Below are 19,411 nucleotides of genomic sequence, written 5' to 3'. Positions count from 1 at the left end.
TTACAAGATGACTGCTTGGGCACTAGAGCAGCTCAGCAGCAGGACGCAAGGCACTCAGGCAAAGGAATACTGCAGGTACCTCTGAAACACTGTTCTAAAGGGAGAGCAGCTGAATCACAGAGACAGCTTTGCTGAAGGCTGCATCGTCTCTCCCAGACACTGCTGTTTCATTGAACAGCAATGCTTATGAACAAGATGTTGTGCAGGAATAATTTAAACTATCACCAAAACTCAAACAAGTGCATTCGAAATGTATTTCCAGAATACATCCAGTCCCCTTAAAGAGCTGCAGAAAGGATTGCTCTCATAATCATCCCTGTGAAATCTAAACATCAGCACTGTGAACATAACAGTTGAAGCCTGCTGGCTCAGTATGAAGGGAAAGCACGGCAGTCCCCCTCTCTGCTTTATATTATTCTCATGTTTTTTATTTAAGTTATCCTCTTGGCCGTGGTGATGGATGATAGCTGCAGAAGAAATACCATTAAGGTGACTTAGGAGTAAGTGGACAGAACTGTCTCTATAAGGAAACAGCGTTTATATACAAGATTATTACATTAAACACCTGCAGCACAGCTTTTCAGAAGAAAACCTTTTCAGGCTATTTTTTTTTTTTCCCAGCAGGAAATGTGACAATACAGAAAACAACATCTTAGCTGCAAAAGAATATCCAGAAATCCATCATACACACCATTTGGATGCCACAGGGAATTTAGAAGCAGTGTTTTCCAAAGCTCATTCAGCACTTACGCAGTACATGTTGGTGAGACAGGTTTGAGCAATGCCAGTAATATCTGCTTGTCTTTTAACATAAATAAAATCAAATAAATTAAAACCAAAGCTGAAAAGGTATTTTTTTTTTCCTGTGACCTTGGAAGCATTAACACAAACAGAAGTATCAGAATATTTTTCATAGCTGCTAATACGCAGCTGGAAATAAAAAATGATGACAATGGATTTTCCAAGACAGAGCATACGCCTGCACTGGGTATGTAAGAGACACAGGAATACTTACAAATCAAATTGGCAACACATTATCGCTGGCAGATGGTAACACCAATGTTAGCTGGGGGATGGATACTTTGCTTACAGATTAACAGAGCAGGCAAATGAATAATGGCTTTCACAAAATTTGCAGTGCTTGTCAGATACGTCCTTGTAATCTTGAAGGCTGCAAAAGACTTTAAATCCTTTATCTGTCATCTGAGACAAATTCTAGAACTTCAAGAGACATTTCATCAGCTTCAGAAACAAGAAAGAATCGTGGCAAGCTTCTGCAAAATGGTTATCTCCAAACCCTGACAGCACAGATGAGATACTGAAAATTATCTTTTTACATTAGACAAAACTGCGGAGTTTACAGATGCCGAAGACAGGAGGCTGGAGACACTGCCAGGGGCCAAAATTCTGTTTTGTTTTTTTTTTTTCATAGCATGCTCAATGATTTATGACACAATGCTCTTTCTTATATTTGAACAGCTGTAATTTATGTGTATGGAAACGTGACACTGCATCAACTGAATGTCAAGACACAACAAAAAATTGGCTGCAGAATCTTTGATTATAAATATAAGTCCTACTTAAAAACAGCAAAAAAAGCTGGGAAGGAATCACATTTATTTTCCTGTACTAAGACCAACAAGTATCACTGAAGCCTTTTCTGAATATGAAGTATCTGCTTGGGAGAAACACATGGTACATAGAGGGGAACATTTCCTAGATTGCCTCTTAAAGGCAAGCCTTGATCTTTTTATCTAATAAAGTCATCACACAGCAGCTCTTGCACAAGAAGATGGGGGAGCAAAAGTGATGTGACTGCCAGGGAAGAAAACTACCCCAAATTCCTGAAAATTCACAAGAGATGGCAGAAAGTGTTGCTTGAAAGTCCCTATGCCATCACACATGCCACAGCCAGACCTGATAGAGCAGGAAGGTCACAGGCCCTCTATGGTTACCCTTCTCCTGCAGCCCTCCCTCCAAGGCCAGACCCATCCCCACAGCCCTCTTGGAAGACCCCCACACTTTCTGCTGCCCTCCCTGCAGTCTCCCTTACCTTTGGGCCACACATTCCTGACGTCCTGTGCAGCTCGTCTCTCTCCAGGTCACCAATCCACCATTCACCATCCAGTGCAGGGTGATCTCTCCCAGTCCAATTCCCTGTGCTGCAGGGCACCTGTCACTCATCCTCCAGGTTTTTTTTGCTCAGGTTTTGATCAGCACAGGCACAGAGTGCAGAGCTCCTCCTGCTCTCAACCAGACCCAATGTTTCTGCTTAGAACCATCCCCAAAAGTCCCTCAGAAGACATTACTTACAGCTTAGCATTATTTCCTTCCAAATTGTTTATTGTACATAAATCAAATAAAACCAAGGCAGTGCTGTATCAAATAATAAAATAAAAAAGTATGTTCCAAATACATAAATACATTCAGAAATCAAGCTTTTTCTTTTTTTAATTATTGTGTCTGTTTTGCTGAGTGAGACTCTGCAGACTCAGAACTGTCAGAACAGAGAAAAATCCAAAGGTGTTGTAAAAGTTAATAAATAAGATGACTATTTAGTGTCCAAGACTTCCTCAAGAGTCCCAGACAGTTTCCAACCAAAGATCAGTCCAGTTTGGAAATGACAAGACAGATCCACAAAGAGGGTTTAGATCAGGGTATGAGAATTGCTTGAGAGATCCATTGGTCACTATAACACTGTCTTTTTAAAAATGTCACTGTCGGGAACATAGTCAAGCTAGAATGACACAGTAGAACAGTACTCAGAAAATGGAGCTGGTAATGTCTTTAGCACCAATCTCAGCATGCAAGTGAATATACACAACTGAACGTTCAAACCTTAATGGCTTCTACATGATGTAGCCACCACAAACACCAGAAAAACACCTGCCACTGTTCTGCAGCCACTTATGAAACACACATGAGTTATTCCACTCAATACTGGAACATATTGGAAGGGCAAAGACCTTGGCAAGTACCACTGGAGGGAAGCAGCCATCTCAGAAGCACCAACAAGAAGAGAAGCTGGGGATCTAAAACCTACTAAAATGGAAAGACAAGAGAATGCACAGGATGAAAATCGAAGAACATAAAAAGGCTCTTGAAAGAGAAGCTTGTGCAGCTCAGAGGAGAGCTCTGCTGAGAGCAGGAGCTCAGTTCAGACCCATTCTCCAGCATGTCATCTGGACAGCAGGCCACAAGGAGGAGCAGTGCACCCACTGATCACACCACCTCTGCCAGCACCAGCCTGGAATAGGGTTTCCACCTTAGGAGGAAGGCCTCCTCCATGAAGGAAATTTTCAGGATAGAGGAGTGAGATCCATTCAGTATCGTTTCCTCTTTTTTTTGCTCCCCTTCCTCTTCTGTTCCTTCTCTTTCCGGGCTCCAGCTGTGGTAAAGGTGATGCACTGAGCATCTAAGAAGTCTAGTAGCTTTGCCTTGGAAATCTTAATGCCATTCAGTTTCAATTCTGCGTGCAGGTCAGCCAGCTCAATAGGCTCATAGAAGAGAATCCTGTCGTACAGGGCTGGGTTTGAGCGGATGTAGCACCTCACTGCCTCCAGTTTTTCTTCTTCCCGAGCTGCTGCCTGGGATGCTGGAAGTTCTTCTTCCTCCTCTTCAGATGCAAATGCACAGGCCTCCAATTCCTTCACAAAAGAACTAAAAAGAAGGCCAAGTAGACCCGAAATTCAAATAAAGAACAAACCACAGGGACAGAACCAGAGCTCCCTAAGTAGCTGGTGGCCAGCCCTTGTGACTACCATCTGTAGGATCACAGATTGATACCAGTACACATGCTGAGTGAAGAACAAGGCACATGTTCTACAAACTTTCCCATTCCAGCCATGACAGCTCCAGTCCTGCTCATTGAGGCCTGGAACTGGCTGGCAGTCCTTGCTTCTGACCCACAGCACCTACAGCTGCTGTACCACGGCCTTCTCTGCTAAGTACTGCTGTGCTCTCCTCTCCCTATGCCAAATGCAGCTCTCAGCCAATGCTTGTTGTTGTGACAAGCAGTGACTGGGCATGCCAGATGTGGGCCTTGCCTACATGTGGCCTCAGCCACAAGCTTTTGTGCTCTGTGAATAGCTCACTGGGATTTAGATCAAACAGCCCAAAGTTCATTTATTTTAAAGGATGGTGTTGACCTTCAGTTAACAAACCCAAGGAGGCAGCAGGGCTCCTGTAAGTCACGCAGGCACTCTCCTCTCAGCCACGCTCCTAGCTCATTTCTATCTTGCATCTTTGACTGTTTTGTTCAATATCTTACTCCCTTACCTCTGTGAACTGAAGGAGATGTCACTTCCATCCCCTGAAGAAGCTGTAGACTTCTGAGATGCGGAGAGCATTGGTTCCTCACCATCAGCTCCCAGAGACCATCCTTCTGGAGATGCAGCTGATCTTTTCCGCTCTTTGTCTCCTTTTGGATGATGTATCTTTTCATTTCTCTCCTTGGGTGCTGCACAGCCTTTTTTAGAGGGTCCGACAAGGTCATCCTCACTCCTCCCTACAGGGAGCACTGAAGAACCTGTTGCAACCTGCTTCCTTTTGCTCACAGCCTTTGAGGCTTTGGGATGCTTTCCACCTGTAGTCTGAGCTGCCTTTGACTGCCTACAGCGTTTGGCAGGGGACTTCTGGGGAGGCTGGGAGGATGGAACTTCATCCTCAAAGTCAGAGTCCCCATCCCGGTGAGTATACTGGAATATCTCTTTCAGTTTCAACACCATCTGGCGTTTTGGGAGAGCACGAACTCCAAATCTGAAAGAAAAAAGTAAGAGCTAAGGCTAAGATAATGCTGTACCTTCCCCTGCCATAGCTCAGGAAGGTGCTCATGCTAGGAACTCCAGCGGTGTGCTGGAAGAGCTTCACCAAAGTTTCTCTTTCATCCCAGTTGCTTTCTTTCACGCTACTTGCTCACAAGTTTATGCTCAAAGAGATGTACTCATGGAGGTAATGCTAACCTTTTCAACTCCTCCTTCAGCTGTGGTGTCTCCATCATGGAGTAGGATGGCATTGGTGTCACTGGAGTCCTGGGAGAATTGTTGTTCTCCTGACAGGCAGGTTCTGCAGCAAAATGAAATCACCACGATCAGACTTAGCACTTACAATAGCTGATATTTTTCATTCTTAATGGCAGATATTCTAATATTATATAATAATTAAGCAGCAATACAAGCTCTTTTACTTACTACTCACCTTCATACTGGATGGAACAGCTGACACTTCTTTTGCTTTCTAGACTGGGACACTTGCTTTTTGTTGAATTTAAAATGGAAAATGGTTCACATCAAGATGTAAGTGAGGTCTGACTACAAAGACCATTCAGGGCTTTGTTAGAACAGGCAGCTCTTGCAAGGCAGTGAAAAAAGTGTTTACTGAATTCCATGAAGCAGTTCTTTTCCCATGAAGGAAATTTCATGGGAGACCCGATGAAGAAGAAACTGAGCAAGTCAAGCTTCTGGGGTCCTGAGTTAAATACTGATTTGATGAATCAGTAGATTTCCTGACATTGTGAAGAGCAGTCAGTTTTGCAGGTCATGCTCTCAGCACTGGTTAAACTACTCACTTAGTACAGCGCAATATTTTAATTAGACACTATGAGATCATTTACTGGTCTTAGATGGAAGGAACCATGCAAGTGCAACAAATGTAAAACTAATATTTTTAAGTTCTTGAGACCAGAAAGGTTATACTAGCATTCTGTGCACTGTCAGGCTTTCAAGAAGGCTGAAGTCCTGTAGATCCCAGGGCAAAATGGGTGCAAAGATGGAAAGACTGTGGCTCTCAGTCTTACTTGTGCCACGCTGACTTCTTGCTGTGCATGCACTCAGGTATCTGCCAGCACTCAGAGATCTATTACAAGGCCCCAGAAACAGCAAATAGAAAGCAATGGAAGTCAAGACAATCATGCATCAGCAGAGTTTTGCAGAAAAGCATGCATGAAGCAAATCCACGGGCAAAGATCAGTGCTCAGCCCAGCTACCTTCAATACAAGGAAGCCCACTGCACCTGTGCTTGAGAGCTGCATCTTGTTGCTTACCAGATGTCCTGATGTAAGCACAAATATCACTTCTTGAATGCATGAAAAGCAGAAGGCTGTACAGAACACCTAGTACTACAGTGAATACACATCCATCAGCATGCAAGCTGACAACTGTTTGTTTTGATTCAGTTACGGTTGGTTGGTTGATTTCCTTTCTTTTTTCCTCCAGGTACCCGTAGGTTCTGCAGTGAGTACTGACATTATCAAAGAACCAGCAAGAATGAAACACAAGCAGGTGTGCTCCAGTAACCTCACATTTAGATACGTGCTCCCCAACTATAGAAGATGACTGTACCTTCTCTGTATCTGGCCCTAACAACTACTGTCAGGCAGCCAAAATCCCTACCAGCACATCTAGTGAACAAGAGGTGGAATGACTTTAAATGAAAACAATTTAACCTACTGCAGTGAAAAAACTAGTATCAATGCAAGCTCTCACCAGGAGTCTTTATAGGATCTGCACCTGCTGCTGCTGATACCCTCTGTGACAGAGGAAGCACCTCTGGAAATTCATCTTCCTCCTCTTCTCCATCCCACTCATCCCAGAGTTTGGAGTTCAGGTAACTTGGTCTGCTGCCCCGTGATGTACACGCCTCAATGGGACTCTTTTCAAGATGGAGCAAGGTTGTTCTTCTGCCAACAGGAGTTCCTTGAAGAGGAGTACTGCCCTTAATTTGCCACGCTTGGTCTGGGCTCTCCCACTGGTCATGCACAAAGTCAGTTTTGGGGCTGCTGGCAGCGCTGGTGTTTGAATGGCCATCCTGTCTGGAGTCCTGGCTGTTAGCTCTGACTGGTGTCAGATAATTAGCGTGCCAGCAGTCATCAGCAGGAATTGCAGGCTCATCAGCAAGCAAGACACTACTGCTCAAAGACACTATACTTATTTCCTTCTCCCCCTCACTGTCCTGTATCTCAACCACACTGACGTTTGATTTATCTTCCATTGACTTCCCATGGCAAGGAGGCACAGATTTGGACAAAAATGAGGTATTAGCACATTTGCTTTCTGAGCTGGTGTGAGCAAGGGCGAGAACTGGATCCACTGAAGAAAGTGGTGCAGATTTCTCAAAAACTGATCCTGTTTCTGGGCTGCTAGAAGGATTTCTTTCACTGACACAGTTCTCCACAGGCAAATGTTTGTCTGACAATGTTGCTTTATGAACTTCTATTACATTTCTACCCGTTTCATGGTCATTACTATCAGCTGCTAGGCTTTTTGTGCTGACTTTAGATTCTGGACTCTTGGAAGAGTTAATACTTGTGACGTGTGTCTGTGTTGAGGAACTTCTGCTTTTGGTCAGAACTGGGGTGTCAGGCACTAGCCAGGAGCTGTCTGTACCTGAAGACACTTCATGACTGAGCATTTTCTCTGGGCTCAGGTTTGGGCTCTGCTCACCCTCTGTACAAGCATCTGCGTGGCTACTGGGAGGCAACTCAGTGGACATCTTTACATCATTACTTACATGCACCTTATCTGTAATGACACGTGAGACCTGCAGTGATCTCTGCTCTGTTTTAGTGACTGATGTGTTATGTTCAGGTTTTGGTATCTCAGGACCACGTCCTATATTTGTACAGTTCAGTTGCCCAGGGATTTCCACTTCCTTTAGAACAGAGCCTGACTCTGGTGACTTCTTGTCTTCTAACTCCATTTCATCATCAGAAGATAAAACAATAACATCACCCTTCTTTCTCCCCTGAGCTGCAGGATCCTGAGTTCTGATAACTGGTGCTGACAACACTGAGACACACTTGTTTAAATCAGTGTTGGGAAGGTCTGGTGGAGATGCAGTCTCCAGCTCATTGGCCTTCTGAAAAAGAATTTCACCAGGTGGGAATGATTTTTTCTTTTGTTTTGGTGTTGACATGGATTCTCTTGCAAGCTTTCTGTCTGATTTTGGAGACAGAGGTGAAGATCCAACAGCAGGAAAAAGAGGCACAAAAGCTTTGGAAGGAGGACTCCTGTAGGAACCATTTTTACGGGGAGATAAGTCTTCCTGTATTTCGCTGTGCAGATGAAAATCATCAACATCAGCATGTTTTTCACCCAGACCTTCTTCTGATACTTTACTAACTACTTTTGTTGGGGAAGGCTCACAGTAATCTCCCTGAGTTGCAGAAAATAAGTGTTCATAACTGTCATTTATATTAGTATCAATGGCAGAGCTAAGAAACTCTTTTTCACAGTGATCTTCCCCTTTTACATCATGTGAGACCTGAGATGACCTGGAGTCCTTTTCACCTTCACATCTCCTTGTAGTCTCTCCTTCATCATTGGTGGCACCATGGGATGCTACATCCCTCTTCTGAGGTTCTCTGTGGTGAGGCACAGAAGTGATCTGTGTAGCATTCATGCTTCTGCATCTATTCATACTCTGTATTCCCTCTTTTTCTGCAGATAAGTCACATCTAGATATTTCCACATCATTGTTATCCCTCAAATCCTTGAAGTTACTGCTGACTGAAGAAGATACAGATCTCTTTACCTCTTCCTCCTCAGTTTGCTGGTTCATATCTGGGGCTGCCTCAGTATCACTGTGCATGCTGCAGTCAGTTCCTTCACTCGGTGTTGTTTTACCTTGAATAATCCTTCTCTGAGTTGCAGCAAACTCATAGATTTCTTCCAGCTCCTGTTCACCCACCGCATTGTCATCTTCCTTCTGGCATTCTTGGTTGAGGACAGCTATTTCTTCCTCATCTTCACCCACCCACATAGACTTCAAGAGGTCTTGGAAGTTCTCTGCTCTGTCCTCGCAATCTTTGTCATCTGTCACAGAGAGCAGATCACATTCTGAATCCCCTCCAGAAGACACCTGACTCTCTCCAGTGTTATTTTCACAGTTTGCCATCAGCTCCCTCACACCAAACCTGCAAGGATATAATAGTAATGTTAATACTTCCCCCTTTCAGTATTTCTCCACCTGGTCACTCCTGCGAGCCTTGTGAAGGATCTGCATGAGGATGTTTGTTTCCTAACATACATAAGCTCCAGTGTGCTCCCGACACCCAGAATTCCTTTTTCCAGGTGTCACTCACATGAAAGCATCAGGTTCACTCTTGCTTTAAAACAAACAAACAAACCTTTTGAAAGTATGACTAAAACCCCTTTGACAATTGCACTGGTGAAATCCCCATGGCATGGTAGACAAGGCACCCCTATGCACACACACAGACAAGACCCAGCCATCAGTGTCTCAGCTGTTCCTATTCCAGACTTTACTCAGTGCACATCTAGGTTCATAACCGAGAGCATAGCTGACAAAATACATTAGTGTTCTGTGCACCTAACACACTCTGAAGTATTCAGTTTACACATGTATAGAGTGTAATGTTTTAAGAATCACACATGCGAGGCATGCTTATCATCACTGACAACATCAGCTGTCAATACATTGCCTGAGACAAAACTCTTGGCAAAGGTGTGACAGATACATACTGAAAAAGGAAATCTCACAAAGACTCAACCTGAAGAGAGACTTGTGGAAAATATGAGGGCAATAATGCTATAGAGAACTATGGAATTTTAAGCCACTAAATCTACAACAGAAGAGCCCAGGTTGTGAGGTCTGTGTAGAGTCTGTCTGTGGGCTAAAAGCAAGAAGGGATCCAAAACAAACTAATGATACAAACCTGGCAGCCAGAGCCCGAACCTGGGGCATCACCTCAGCAGGGATGTCAGCATCAGCAGCATAAAGGTACCGCAGGAATGCACGGGCTGCCTCTCCTGTCACATCACTCAGCAGCACACGGTGCATCTGCGCGTTCCCATCCTCCTCCACTAAGAACCCTTCACTGTGAACCTGAGGTAAGAGAAAAACAAGAAAAGCCCTCCTGGGATAAGAGGAAAACAAAAAAAAGTTGCTAGTAAAGGAGTATCAATGCTAATATTCATATTTGTGTCAGCTCATTCCTTTCATTCACCAAAGGCTTGGCCTAGGACCAGGACCAGATCCTGAAATGACCAGTTATGAAGAGCTTCATATGGAACAAATTCTTTCCTTCCCGACTCTACAGCTGTTAGATTGGATAAAGTTTGACTACTTGTTTTAGCTACACATGCAAAATATGGTCTTGAGTTCTCTATTCTACCTCAGAATCCAGCTACTGCCCACAGCACAACTTCCAGAGTTATCTACACCTCCCTTACAGGAAAGCTTCCTCTCTATTTTTTATTAAACAGTATGTTTTGAATTTACCTACTCTTGATAAATGGACAAATCTCTACTTCTCCCGGTGCCTTGCAGGAAAAGAGACACCAAATAAATACTGTGTCACTGAACTGGATCACTATCTGTGTGGGTCCAATTTGATTTCAGGTTTTGCTGAGAACATTTCTCCAGTTTAGTAAGGTTTCACTTCCTTTGCAGTCCAATCATGTAATGTGCTACCTGAAACTCTCCTCAAAGTGAGAGGGCATCATGAGCTCCAAAGTCAACTCTGATTAATTACTTTCTCACTGTTACCAAAAAGCTTCAACAAATAAGAGCATCTACACAGAAAATAAATGTGAAATACTGCTCTGTAGACACGGACTTGCCAGAAACCAACTGTCTACAGGAATAAAATATACAGAGTGTGGGTCAGTCTCACCACTGTACTCATGCAAATGATTGCTGCCCATGAAAACAGTTGATGGGAACAGTGAAGCCAAATAGAGTTGCAGGGAAATAATAAGAAAGCCTGTCTAATGCACTGTTTTATTTTTTTTGTTTTTTTTTTTTAATCTTTTGATCTGTGGACACAGGCACATTTGATAGTGGCTGTGAAGATCCCTTAATAAATTTCACATTAAGACTGAAAACTGGGGAACTAATCAACCCAAAATGTTTCTAAGGACACAGGAACTATGCACTATCTCTGAAAAAAGCACAGTGCAGTGCAGCTACTTCCAAAGCAACTGTGAAAATGACAGAACCTCTGTGGAGGTTATTTTCAAGTATTGCCCAAAATTTCTTCAACCCATAATCAACCTGCCCAATCTGGGTGAAAGGCAGGAGATACTGAGATGGAGAAGACAGTCTGCACTGGTATTAATGTAACACCCAAAAGCACACAGCACCTAGGAAGTTTTCTACATCGCTCGTGGGCAGGATGTAAGTAAGGATCCTTGCTTCCTTATAATTTCTCCAGATAACATGCTACGTTTTCCATCACTTTATCAGGATTCTGCCTTCCGGGTGAATCTGCCTGCCTGTCCACAGGCACCTGCCATTAGGACCTGCAGCACTGACTGTAGGTGTGGGCAGTCTGGTCTTTGATGAAGAATAGGAAAGTCTATCAGCAGTACTTACAGTCTGAATGGCCTGCGGACACCGTGCATACAACACAAACATGTGGGCATAAAGGATTTCCCCAGAGTCCACCTGGAATTGGACATCACTTAAGTGGGGGTTGTTGACCATTGCCCTGAAATCTTCAGCCAGTGACCTCAGGGAGGGCTAGAACACAGAATGAACACAAAGACAAGTCATATCACAGCTGTCACACACCTCCCTGACAAATGAGAATTACCCAGCCTGTCAGTATTGCTGCATTGCAGGCCCCATTTTGGATGTGCAGTCATTGCCTTCTGCAGATAACCAGCAGCATTATCAACTTAGGTAAAATAAGCAGACAAGTCTGTAAAACATTTCTGGATTTGTTTTTCTCCTCCTCCTTTCTACTTCTTCACAGTCTGGCAATTGTGAAGAAATGCCAATTGTACTGTATTCTACTTGCTCTGCCTTGCATTACAGCACACTATCACCATCAGATTTTTGCCAAACCATTTCCTGATGTGGTTTAGCCACTGCCTCCTGTTGGCCTCTTGATCTGCTGCCTTCCACCACATTTTAGGAAACTGTAGTTTTCACTTTGATGGACTCGAGCTCAGTTCATTGTAATTAGATGAAGAAGAAAGAGGATGACTCAGCAATGGGGTAATGAACCTTTCTCCTCTCATCCACTGGCTGGCAGTGACAGCTAAGAAGACCAGCTCTGCAGCAAGGGGCTCATATGCAATAAAACTAATGCAGTTATCTAGCACAAAGGAATTTACATGCTTGTTACACAAACTCCTCTTGAAAATTCCACTCAAAAAGGCCCCCAAACAATAACATCAAAAACTCCTAGTTCCAGAACATCTTGCTGGAAGTTTGAGGAGGGTGAGGAGGGCTTGTTGCCTGAGCTACCTGTGACTGCAAATGACAAAGGCAACACGAGGCCCAGGGCATGCTGCCAAAGGCAGAAACAATATAAATGGTTGATATACATGGTTTCTGCTCTGGAGCTGCTCCCAGTACAAACTCACTCCAGGCAATTCTCTAAAGACTCAGATCCCTCCAGGCAAATGTTGTGCCTCTGGAGGTGCCCACTGCTTCAGAGAAGCAGGAAATAATTTCAGCTCACAGTTAAGAGAATGAGCAAGTGAAAACCAGTTCATACACAACACACTAGTCACTGACCTTGTGTTTTTTAAGCCTACTACAGAGTCAAAGAAATGCAAGTCTTACTCTAGAGAACATCTGCATGAGATGCAGGTCCACCTGGAACAACACAGCTCTTTATTTTATTAGCAGGTTTCCACATTGGACTGTGGAAATCCAATCCTTCTACTTGCTCCAGCATGTGTTTGCAGGCAGCCAGTAATAATTAGCAGTGTAACAGCAGCACACAGCAGAACACTTCTTCCAAGACTTCGTAGGTGGGCTACAGAAGGCTGTGTGTGCTATGGGAGTGGTGTGGACTGATCTCCAAGAGGAAGATAGGAAGCTCAGTCTGGAAATTAATCTCATGTTTCTTGCTTTCTTATTCTTGGCAGGTACATACCTGCAAGACAGCCCCTCAAGAAGCCAGCAAACACAGATCCTGATGCTGTGCTCCAGGCAGCCAGCCCAGGACAGCTTTCCTACTGATGTTAAAATTACAAATCAAGAATGGGGAAATTAAATGAGACTAAAAACTTTGCACCATTCTCTGTGCAAAGCGAACAGGCTGGTGTAAAAACAGCTCCAGCAAGTACATGCTCTTGTAAGAGAAATCACCAAAACACTCTCTCCTTCTGAAGCCAACCAGACTGGCTTCTACAGATGCCACAGGGCTTTTAAGCATGGGGCAGAGAGATGTGTTACTAATGCAGTGGATCTATTAGCTGTTGTGTTCATATGAAGCACAAATCTCTCTCACTGTCAACTGAACTCTTCATTTGCTCGGGAATCATGGAATTAAACTCAATCTGAACAATCAATCATTGCATTAGTGCTGGTAACTGAGTTTCAGCCACAGGATCAGAACAGTCCTTGTATTGCTAAAGGCATTTGTTTTAATGCACACAGAGGCTTATGAAACAGCATGTTTCATTTGCTATGGATTTTTTAATACCTTTGAAGAACATCTAGACTTTCTGTAACAAGTAGATGGTATGCTCATATTTATTTGATTCCCACCTCAAAGATTTGTCTTCTTTTAGAAATTTCTTAATTCTACATGCACAGCACAAAATTGTCTTCTCAAGGCACCAAAATTCACCTGGCTCCAATTTCTATTACCTTTCATGGCACAATTAGTTATTATCAAACCAAAGATGGTAAGTTTCATGAGATGACCCTGGAGATGAGTTAGGGCTTTTTTTTTAATACAAACTTTAATTGAAGAAAACTGACTATACATCTACAGGAGAAAGGAGAGGGACATCCAGGCTAAACATGATCTGCAGAACACTACTGTCTTCATAAAAAATTGTGACTTTCTGGTCTGTGGCTTTCACCAAGGCACCACAGAGAGCACACTGGTTGTTAACCTAGTTCCTCTGATATGTTCTCACAATTGAGGATTTTTTTCTGCTCCTAATGTAAGCACCTAAGAAGCACTCACCATCCATGGACTGCACAGCACCTCATCTATCAGGCTTCTATGTCTAACAATTCAGTGTAAGTCAGCCCTTGCAATGATTCTCTCTTCCACTGGTAAGTGTGATGTGGAGAGGACAGGAGAGGAACTGCTCCATTCAGAACCCCACAGAGTCACTGGTATGTGAGCCTGCATGAAGCACCAGGCAATCCTCTCTCTACCAGGCTCCAGCTCACATGCTCTAAAAGCTTGGGAATTAAACCAGAGAACCACCAATAGCAGTGCAGCTACAGCCCTGGTTCCAAATTCTTTTTGTGCTATAACATAATGGTTTAACCTGATTCTCTTTATATAAACAATGCAGAGATTGGCTTTATGTTACCTGTCATTTTAAATCATCTCTCTTGTTAGGTGGGACAAGAAAAATTCACAGGTCTGCCTATAGGTATCAAAGAAATACCATGTGTATTGATCTCACCTGTGCCACGATCATCCCTGAGACTGAACCTTAAGTACCTCTGTTTCCATAGAAAGGAACGGGAAATACTCCGTATTTCTACAAATTGCACAAATTCTATAGTTTCCTTTTTACAGTAGTAAGCAAACACAAAACAAGGATGGGGAAAAGGTTTTTCCTTACTTTCTTACAGCTGCGTGTCAGGAATGTCTTCTCTTCAAGTGAAGGGACAAAACCAGTACATGCAGTATCACTGGAAGCCAGTTCTTTTCCTCAAAGAAGAAAAAGTGGATCACAAATTATGTACCCCTTCCTAATGAGACAGAGTGATGTAAGAACTCCTAAGAGAGAATCTTTGCCACAGCAGCTCCCCAGGACAACTGCTACAGTGAGCCTGACCAGGCTGGCAGCCCAGCTTGTCCCTCAGGCCTTTTTCAGAGGGGTATGGCTCTGGGCTGTGACACGCTGTGGGAATGTGAGTACCATTCAGCCACAAGCAGCACCAATCTGCTACAGATCTGCGTGTGAGGTTTTCACCCAAATGGAGGAATTGCTGAGCATAGCACGCTTCTCCACTTCACTTCATCTCAGTTTCCCTCCAGTGGGAAAAATACTAGGGCACAGAGTGGGGTGGGACACACCCCAGCAGACAGGGAGAATGCATCTTGGATCTGCATTTCAACCTAGACAAAATGCTTGCGGGCCCCAGAGCTCAGAGGCAGCCAATGAAATAAGAGGAGTTTTGCACAGCCTGATCCATGTGGTAGTCTGTACAGTGTACAGAACAGGATGAGGAGCAACAGAAGGAATTGATGTCTTCAGAAATGGGTTCAGCTGCATTACTGTATACACAATTTACATTTATGTGCAGAAATGATTTCCCTCACCCAGGAAGCTGTATCTTCATTGAAAACCCAGCAGAAGTTTTACAGGACCAGCAATTATTTGCTGCAGCTTAGCTGGAGAAATGAGGAATATTACACCCAAGAGAAAACACAGACAGACAGGTGATCTCATCAACCATGTTCTGTCTCACAAGTGACCGGGAGACACACAGTACATTCTGCTAAAAGCCCAGGCCACTTAAAGGGGTGACATTAAAACGTGCAGTTGTGCACTGTGTGCAACTATGACTGGGGAAGTTAGAGCAGATGTTGTGTTTTTTCACCTGTGTAGGTACAGATAAACTTCAGGTTTGTGTACCAATGTACCAATCACCGCTCTTGCATCTCTCGTTTCAAGAACCAAAAAGACAGCACACATAACAGAAACTGTCCAAATAGTCAGAATAAACATATTGGCCCTGTCATTGGATATGTCTGGGCTCTGTCCTGGTAGTAAAGTCTTTGATAACCTTAAAGGAATTTTAAAATAAAATTTCGTATTTGCTGCCTGGGAGTTTTCAATGATGGGACTTATGAATCATTTTAGAAATATCTGTTGATTGTAAGTAAAGCTTACTGCAGAAAAATGTTCACCCACAACATCACCTCCTGGATCATCAACCATCTATGGATGCTCTCATGGCTCTCCTGACACAGTACAACCAAAGTCTGGCTCTGTGTAGCTGAAGGAATTAGGGAAGGGCTCAAGAAACTACCAGAACTTACCTGCCTGCTCTGCTGCATGAGTATGGCCAACATCAAGGTTCCACTGAGTAAGGGTAAGTCCTTCCTTGGCCAATTCAACTAGATCCTGCAGGTTCTGAATATCCTTCTGGCTGTGAGATAAAATCTGCCCATCTCCTCCTTCAGGGCCTGACTTGAATTCATCACAAGTTTGGTCCCTAACCTCTCTACAAGTAGACTCATGAGAACCAAAGTCAGGCTGAATTTGCTGGGATACTTTTGGCTGATCAGATCCTGCTGATGGCAGAGAATCCTCTGGTTTATGATTCTGATCAAAAGAGGGGAAAAAGACACCAATAAGTTAGGTCTAGTGTATATTTTTAGAGCTCAGAATACAGTCTCTAGTTCATACTTTCAGAACATCTAGTAAAGAATTACAGAGCATACCTCGGGCTTCCAAGGCAAAAACTCTGTAATTTTATGAAGGACACTCTAGAGGAAAGATAGCTATAAAGGGAAAAAGGGAACAACAGAAAATACAGAAAAAGTGGTTTCACAAGGCACACGTCTGTGCAGGCAACTGGCAAAGAAGAAGAAAGGATGGTGGAAATGTTCCCAATTCAACATCTAAATATTTCATTATTGCTGAAGAGTTTGGCAAAAGCTATAGCTGAAGCTGCCCAGGTGCTTCTGTTCTGAGATCTAAGATATTTTTGCAGTCACAAGTAACCAAGCCAAACTTTCACCTCTGAGCTGATATTTTCCAGGTTTGATTTCTGCTTCCCATTGAAAATAGTTTTGTTCATTTCTAAGTAGAAATGGCTTAGCCATTTCTGAGAATGGAAGGAATGAGATGGGCAAACATGGCCCTGATTTTAAAGGTGTCCCTCCTTTTTAAACTTCTCTGGTGTTTTTTGTTTGAGAGGTCAAAAATCCACAAAGAATGGAGTCCCTCTATTACAGCCCTAAGCAGCAATAAACCAGTGAAAAACACTGGAATTTTACAAGGGAAAAAGTTATTTTAAGAAGTACCTACATACACACAGTAGCTCTGGAAGAGAAGCACCAAACAATCCTTCAAGTAAGGCACAAAGGAAGGAAGAGAAGTTATATATTTCTTCTTGATGAGCAAGTTTGTAGTAAGATGAGAGATTAAAAGACTTTTGTCCCTTCTGAAGGCACGTTTTATAAAAATACAGAGCATTGAAAGAGGCAGGAGATCTAGATGAAAAACAGAACGAAACAGTGGAACTGAAAACAAGATCAAAGTTCATGTGCCAAGAGTCAGTGGGATGAACAGGGAAAGCCTGAAATGCAAATGCTTCACTTTACAATTCCGGGCACTCTCACCTTCTCTGTGAAAGGCAAAAATATCAGTGTTCAGTTTAAACTTTTCACCTAATTCTTTGCTGTCTGAGCACAACACAGAATCATATTCCAAGTTGGAGGGGAGCCACAAAGATCACAGAGTTCAATCCCTGACTCCACACAGGATCACCCAAATCCAAATCCTGTGGTCCTGGAGAGGTGTCCAAATGCTCCATGAGCTACAGAAGTTTGGGTCAAAAAGCAAGGTAATACAAGCCTTGGTTTCTCTCCAAAAGTAAGGAATGAAAGTTCAAAATCACAAAATCTAACCGTACAACCAGGGGAGAACAGTAAAGGAGAATTGAATATGCAAAGGCAGCGGGTCAGGTTTAAATATCAAGTGGTGCAACAGAAAAAAGTTGCAGGGTGAGGGACTTAGGACACATACATACCACAGTAAGGACAAAGGAGTGTCCTACCTGCACAGGCTTCCAAGGTTCAATTGGAGGGGTTAACCCAGCAGCATAGAATGATTCAGGGTCACAGGGTCCTGTCAGAGCACTGAAATTCCACAAAAAGCAGTCCTTGTTTTTGGGCAATGGCAAGAGCCAGGTTGCTTTCCCAGATTCAACCTCCAAAATCCTGCTGGTGGGAAGCTGAGGAGTGGGAGGGAATTCCACCTCTTGTGCAAGCAGCATAGCTACCCTCTCTTCTATCCTTCTGCGCACCTTCTCTGGATCCTGCAGCAGTAATGGTGGAGGGGTAGTTGGGCCTCTTCTACGCCGTCTTTTTTCTTTAAGAAGAAAAGGAAGAAGAACCCAAATAAACAAACAGCTGAACACATAGGGCAGAGGAGCTCAACACACAAGCTCCTTCAAGTGTTGTAGTTAGTGACATACAAAACATAGCTGCAAGTTGGACACAGCCCTTAGGATTTCTGCAAGGAGTCCGAAGCCTCACATCACCCATACTGGAGAAATGAACTCCAGAAAAGATGGACTCATGCTTGCACAGCTCTGTTGTATGCTAAAAGATGCTACATCTCTACAAAATCTGACCACTATGGAAACAGTTGATATCCCTGCAGTGCACCTCCCAGACCCAGAGAATGGTGCCTATATATACGGGTTTCAACTAGATCTCCAAGCTTCACTAAAAAGGGAGGGAAAGAAAACGTCTAAACAAATCTATGAAGGACTCTTTGTGCATACGCGTGTGTCACTGTCACTGACAGTATCAAATCACAGCCCACACAACCACAGCACAGCTACTGTTTGGCAATCCTGTGTTTTACTACCTGTCTCCTGCCTAATCAACTGGCAGTACGTATTGGCAGGAGATCTGAGGTCACTAAGAGTGAAGTGCCCCCTCTATACAGCATTCAGGACTCTCCACTGACCAGCCATCTTCCCTTCTAAACCCGTGTTGTACACTGAAAGAGCAAAGCACAGGCTCAGCAGCATGTAAGATACATAATGTCTGCTCTAGGGAGAAAACAGAGAGAGAAACTGCATCAATCAAGGCTGCAGTAAGATGGATATGAAAAAAATCTACTCCAGGAGAAACAACGATGTTATTTTTGCATTATTTCTTTTTACTTCCACAGCTTACAAAAATACAATAGCTCATCTTAAGAATATTTTACAGGTTCAAAACAATCAGTGAAAAAAAAGAGAAGAATGAGATTCATAAGAGATTTCTCTAAAACCAACAGACATGATGCAGTCTTTCTTGGTTGAGTGTGGATTCTACACACTGCTGAAGCTCTGACAGATTAAATAAAATATAAACAGGGCTGTCATCCCTCTTGTATCCAACAAGAAAGTTTAAGTGAAAAGCAGGCTGTTACATCATTCCTCCGATAACACATTCTTTGACATTAATTCACTTTAACACATACCTGATCCTGGCTTCCATCTGATTGGCAAAGCAGCCACTGGTTTCACATTTGTAACTGATTTTGCTTGTTCCTGCTTTTCTTGCTCCAACAGAGAGCGTGACATTGCCATAGCAACCAGCAAATCTTCATCCTTAGTCTCCATTTTTGCCCTCTTCTGCTTGTTCTTTGAGTCCTCTTTGGAGGACACTTTTCGCTTTGACCCGCTTGGTTGATTGCTGAAATGGAAGAATGCAGCAGGAAGCTCAATTTAGCATGACTGAATCAGAGACAAGAAATGCTAAGCACTTCAGAGAAGCTGCTCTACTTCA

General features: G+C 43.3%; 1 protein-coding gene across 6 annotated transcripts in view; it reads right to left on the bottom strand.

The window, feature by feature from the left end:
• Positions 1-1,696: 1,696 nt before the first annotated feature.
• SLX4 (SLX4 structure-specific endonuclease subunit) overlaps positions 1,697-19,411 on the bottom strand; it is a 28,613-nt gene continuing 10,898 nt past the window's right edge. For 2 of the 6 annotated variants that reach the window (XM_031595267.2, XM_031595268.2), the window contains exons 7-16: positions 19,104-19,318; positions 17,683-17,996; positions 15,938-16,223; positions 14,511-14,599; positions 11,335-11,481; positions 9,674-9,843; positions 6,483-8,911; positions 4,962-5,064; positions 4,279-4,758; positions 1,698-3,660 (exon numbers count right to left, since the gene is read on the bottom strand). In XM_031595267.2, coding sequence (XP_031451127.2) covers positions 3,324-3,660; positions 4,279-4,758; positions 4,962-5,064; positions 6,483-8,911; positions 9,674-9,843; positions 11,335-11,481; positions 14,511-14,599; positions 15,938-16,223; positions 17,683-17,996; positions 19,104-19,318 — 4,570 coding nt within the window. In that variant the 3' untranslated portion in view covers positions 1,698-3,323. Of the gene's footprint in view, positions 3,661-4,278; positions 4,759-4,961; positions 5,065-5,196; positions 8,912-9,673; positions 9,844-11,334; positions 11,482-14,510; positions 14,600-15,937; positions 16,224-17,682; positions 17,997-19,103; positions 19,319-19,411 lie in introns of those variants that run through there. The other 4 variants (XM_090151635.1, XM_031595269.2, XM_090151636.1 and 1 more) reach the window with 4 other exon arrangements.

The sequence above is a fragment of the Phasianus colchicus genome, chromosome 16 (assembly GCF_987193195.1).
Source record: "Phasianus colchicus chromosome 16, bPhaCol1.hap1.1, whole genome shotgun sequence".
Classification (NCBI taxonomy): domain Eukaryota; kingdom Metazoa; phylum Chordata; class Aves; order Galliformes; family Phasianidae; genus Phasianus; species Phasianus colchicus.
The sequence above is the reverse complement of the archived record's forward strand: the minus strand, read 5'-3'. Positions and strand labels throughout refer to the sequence as shown.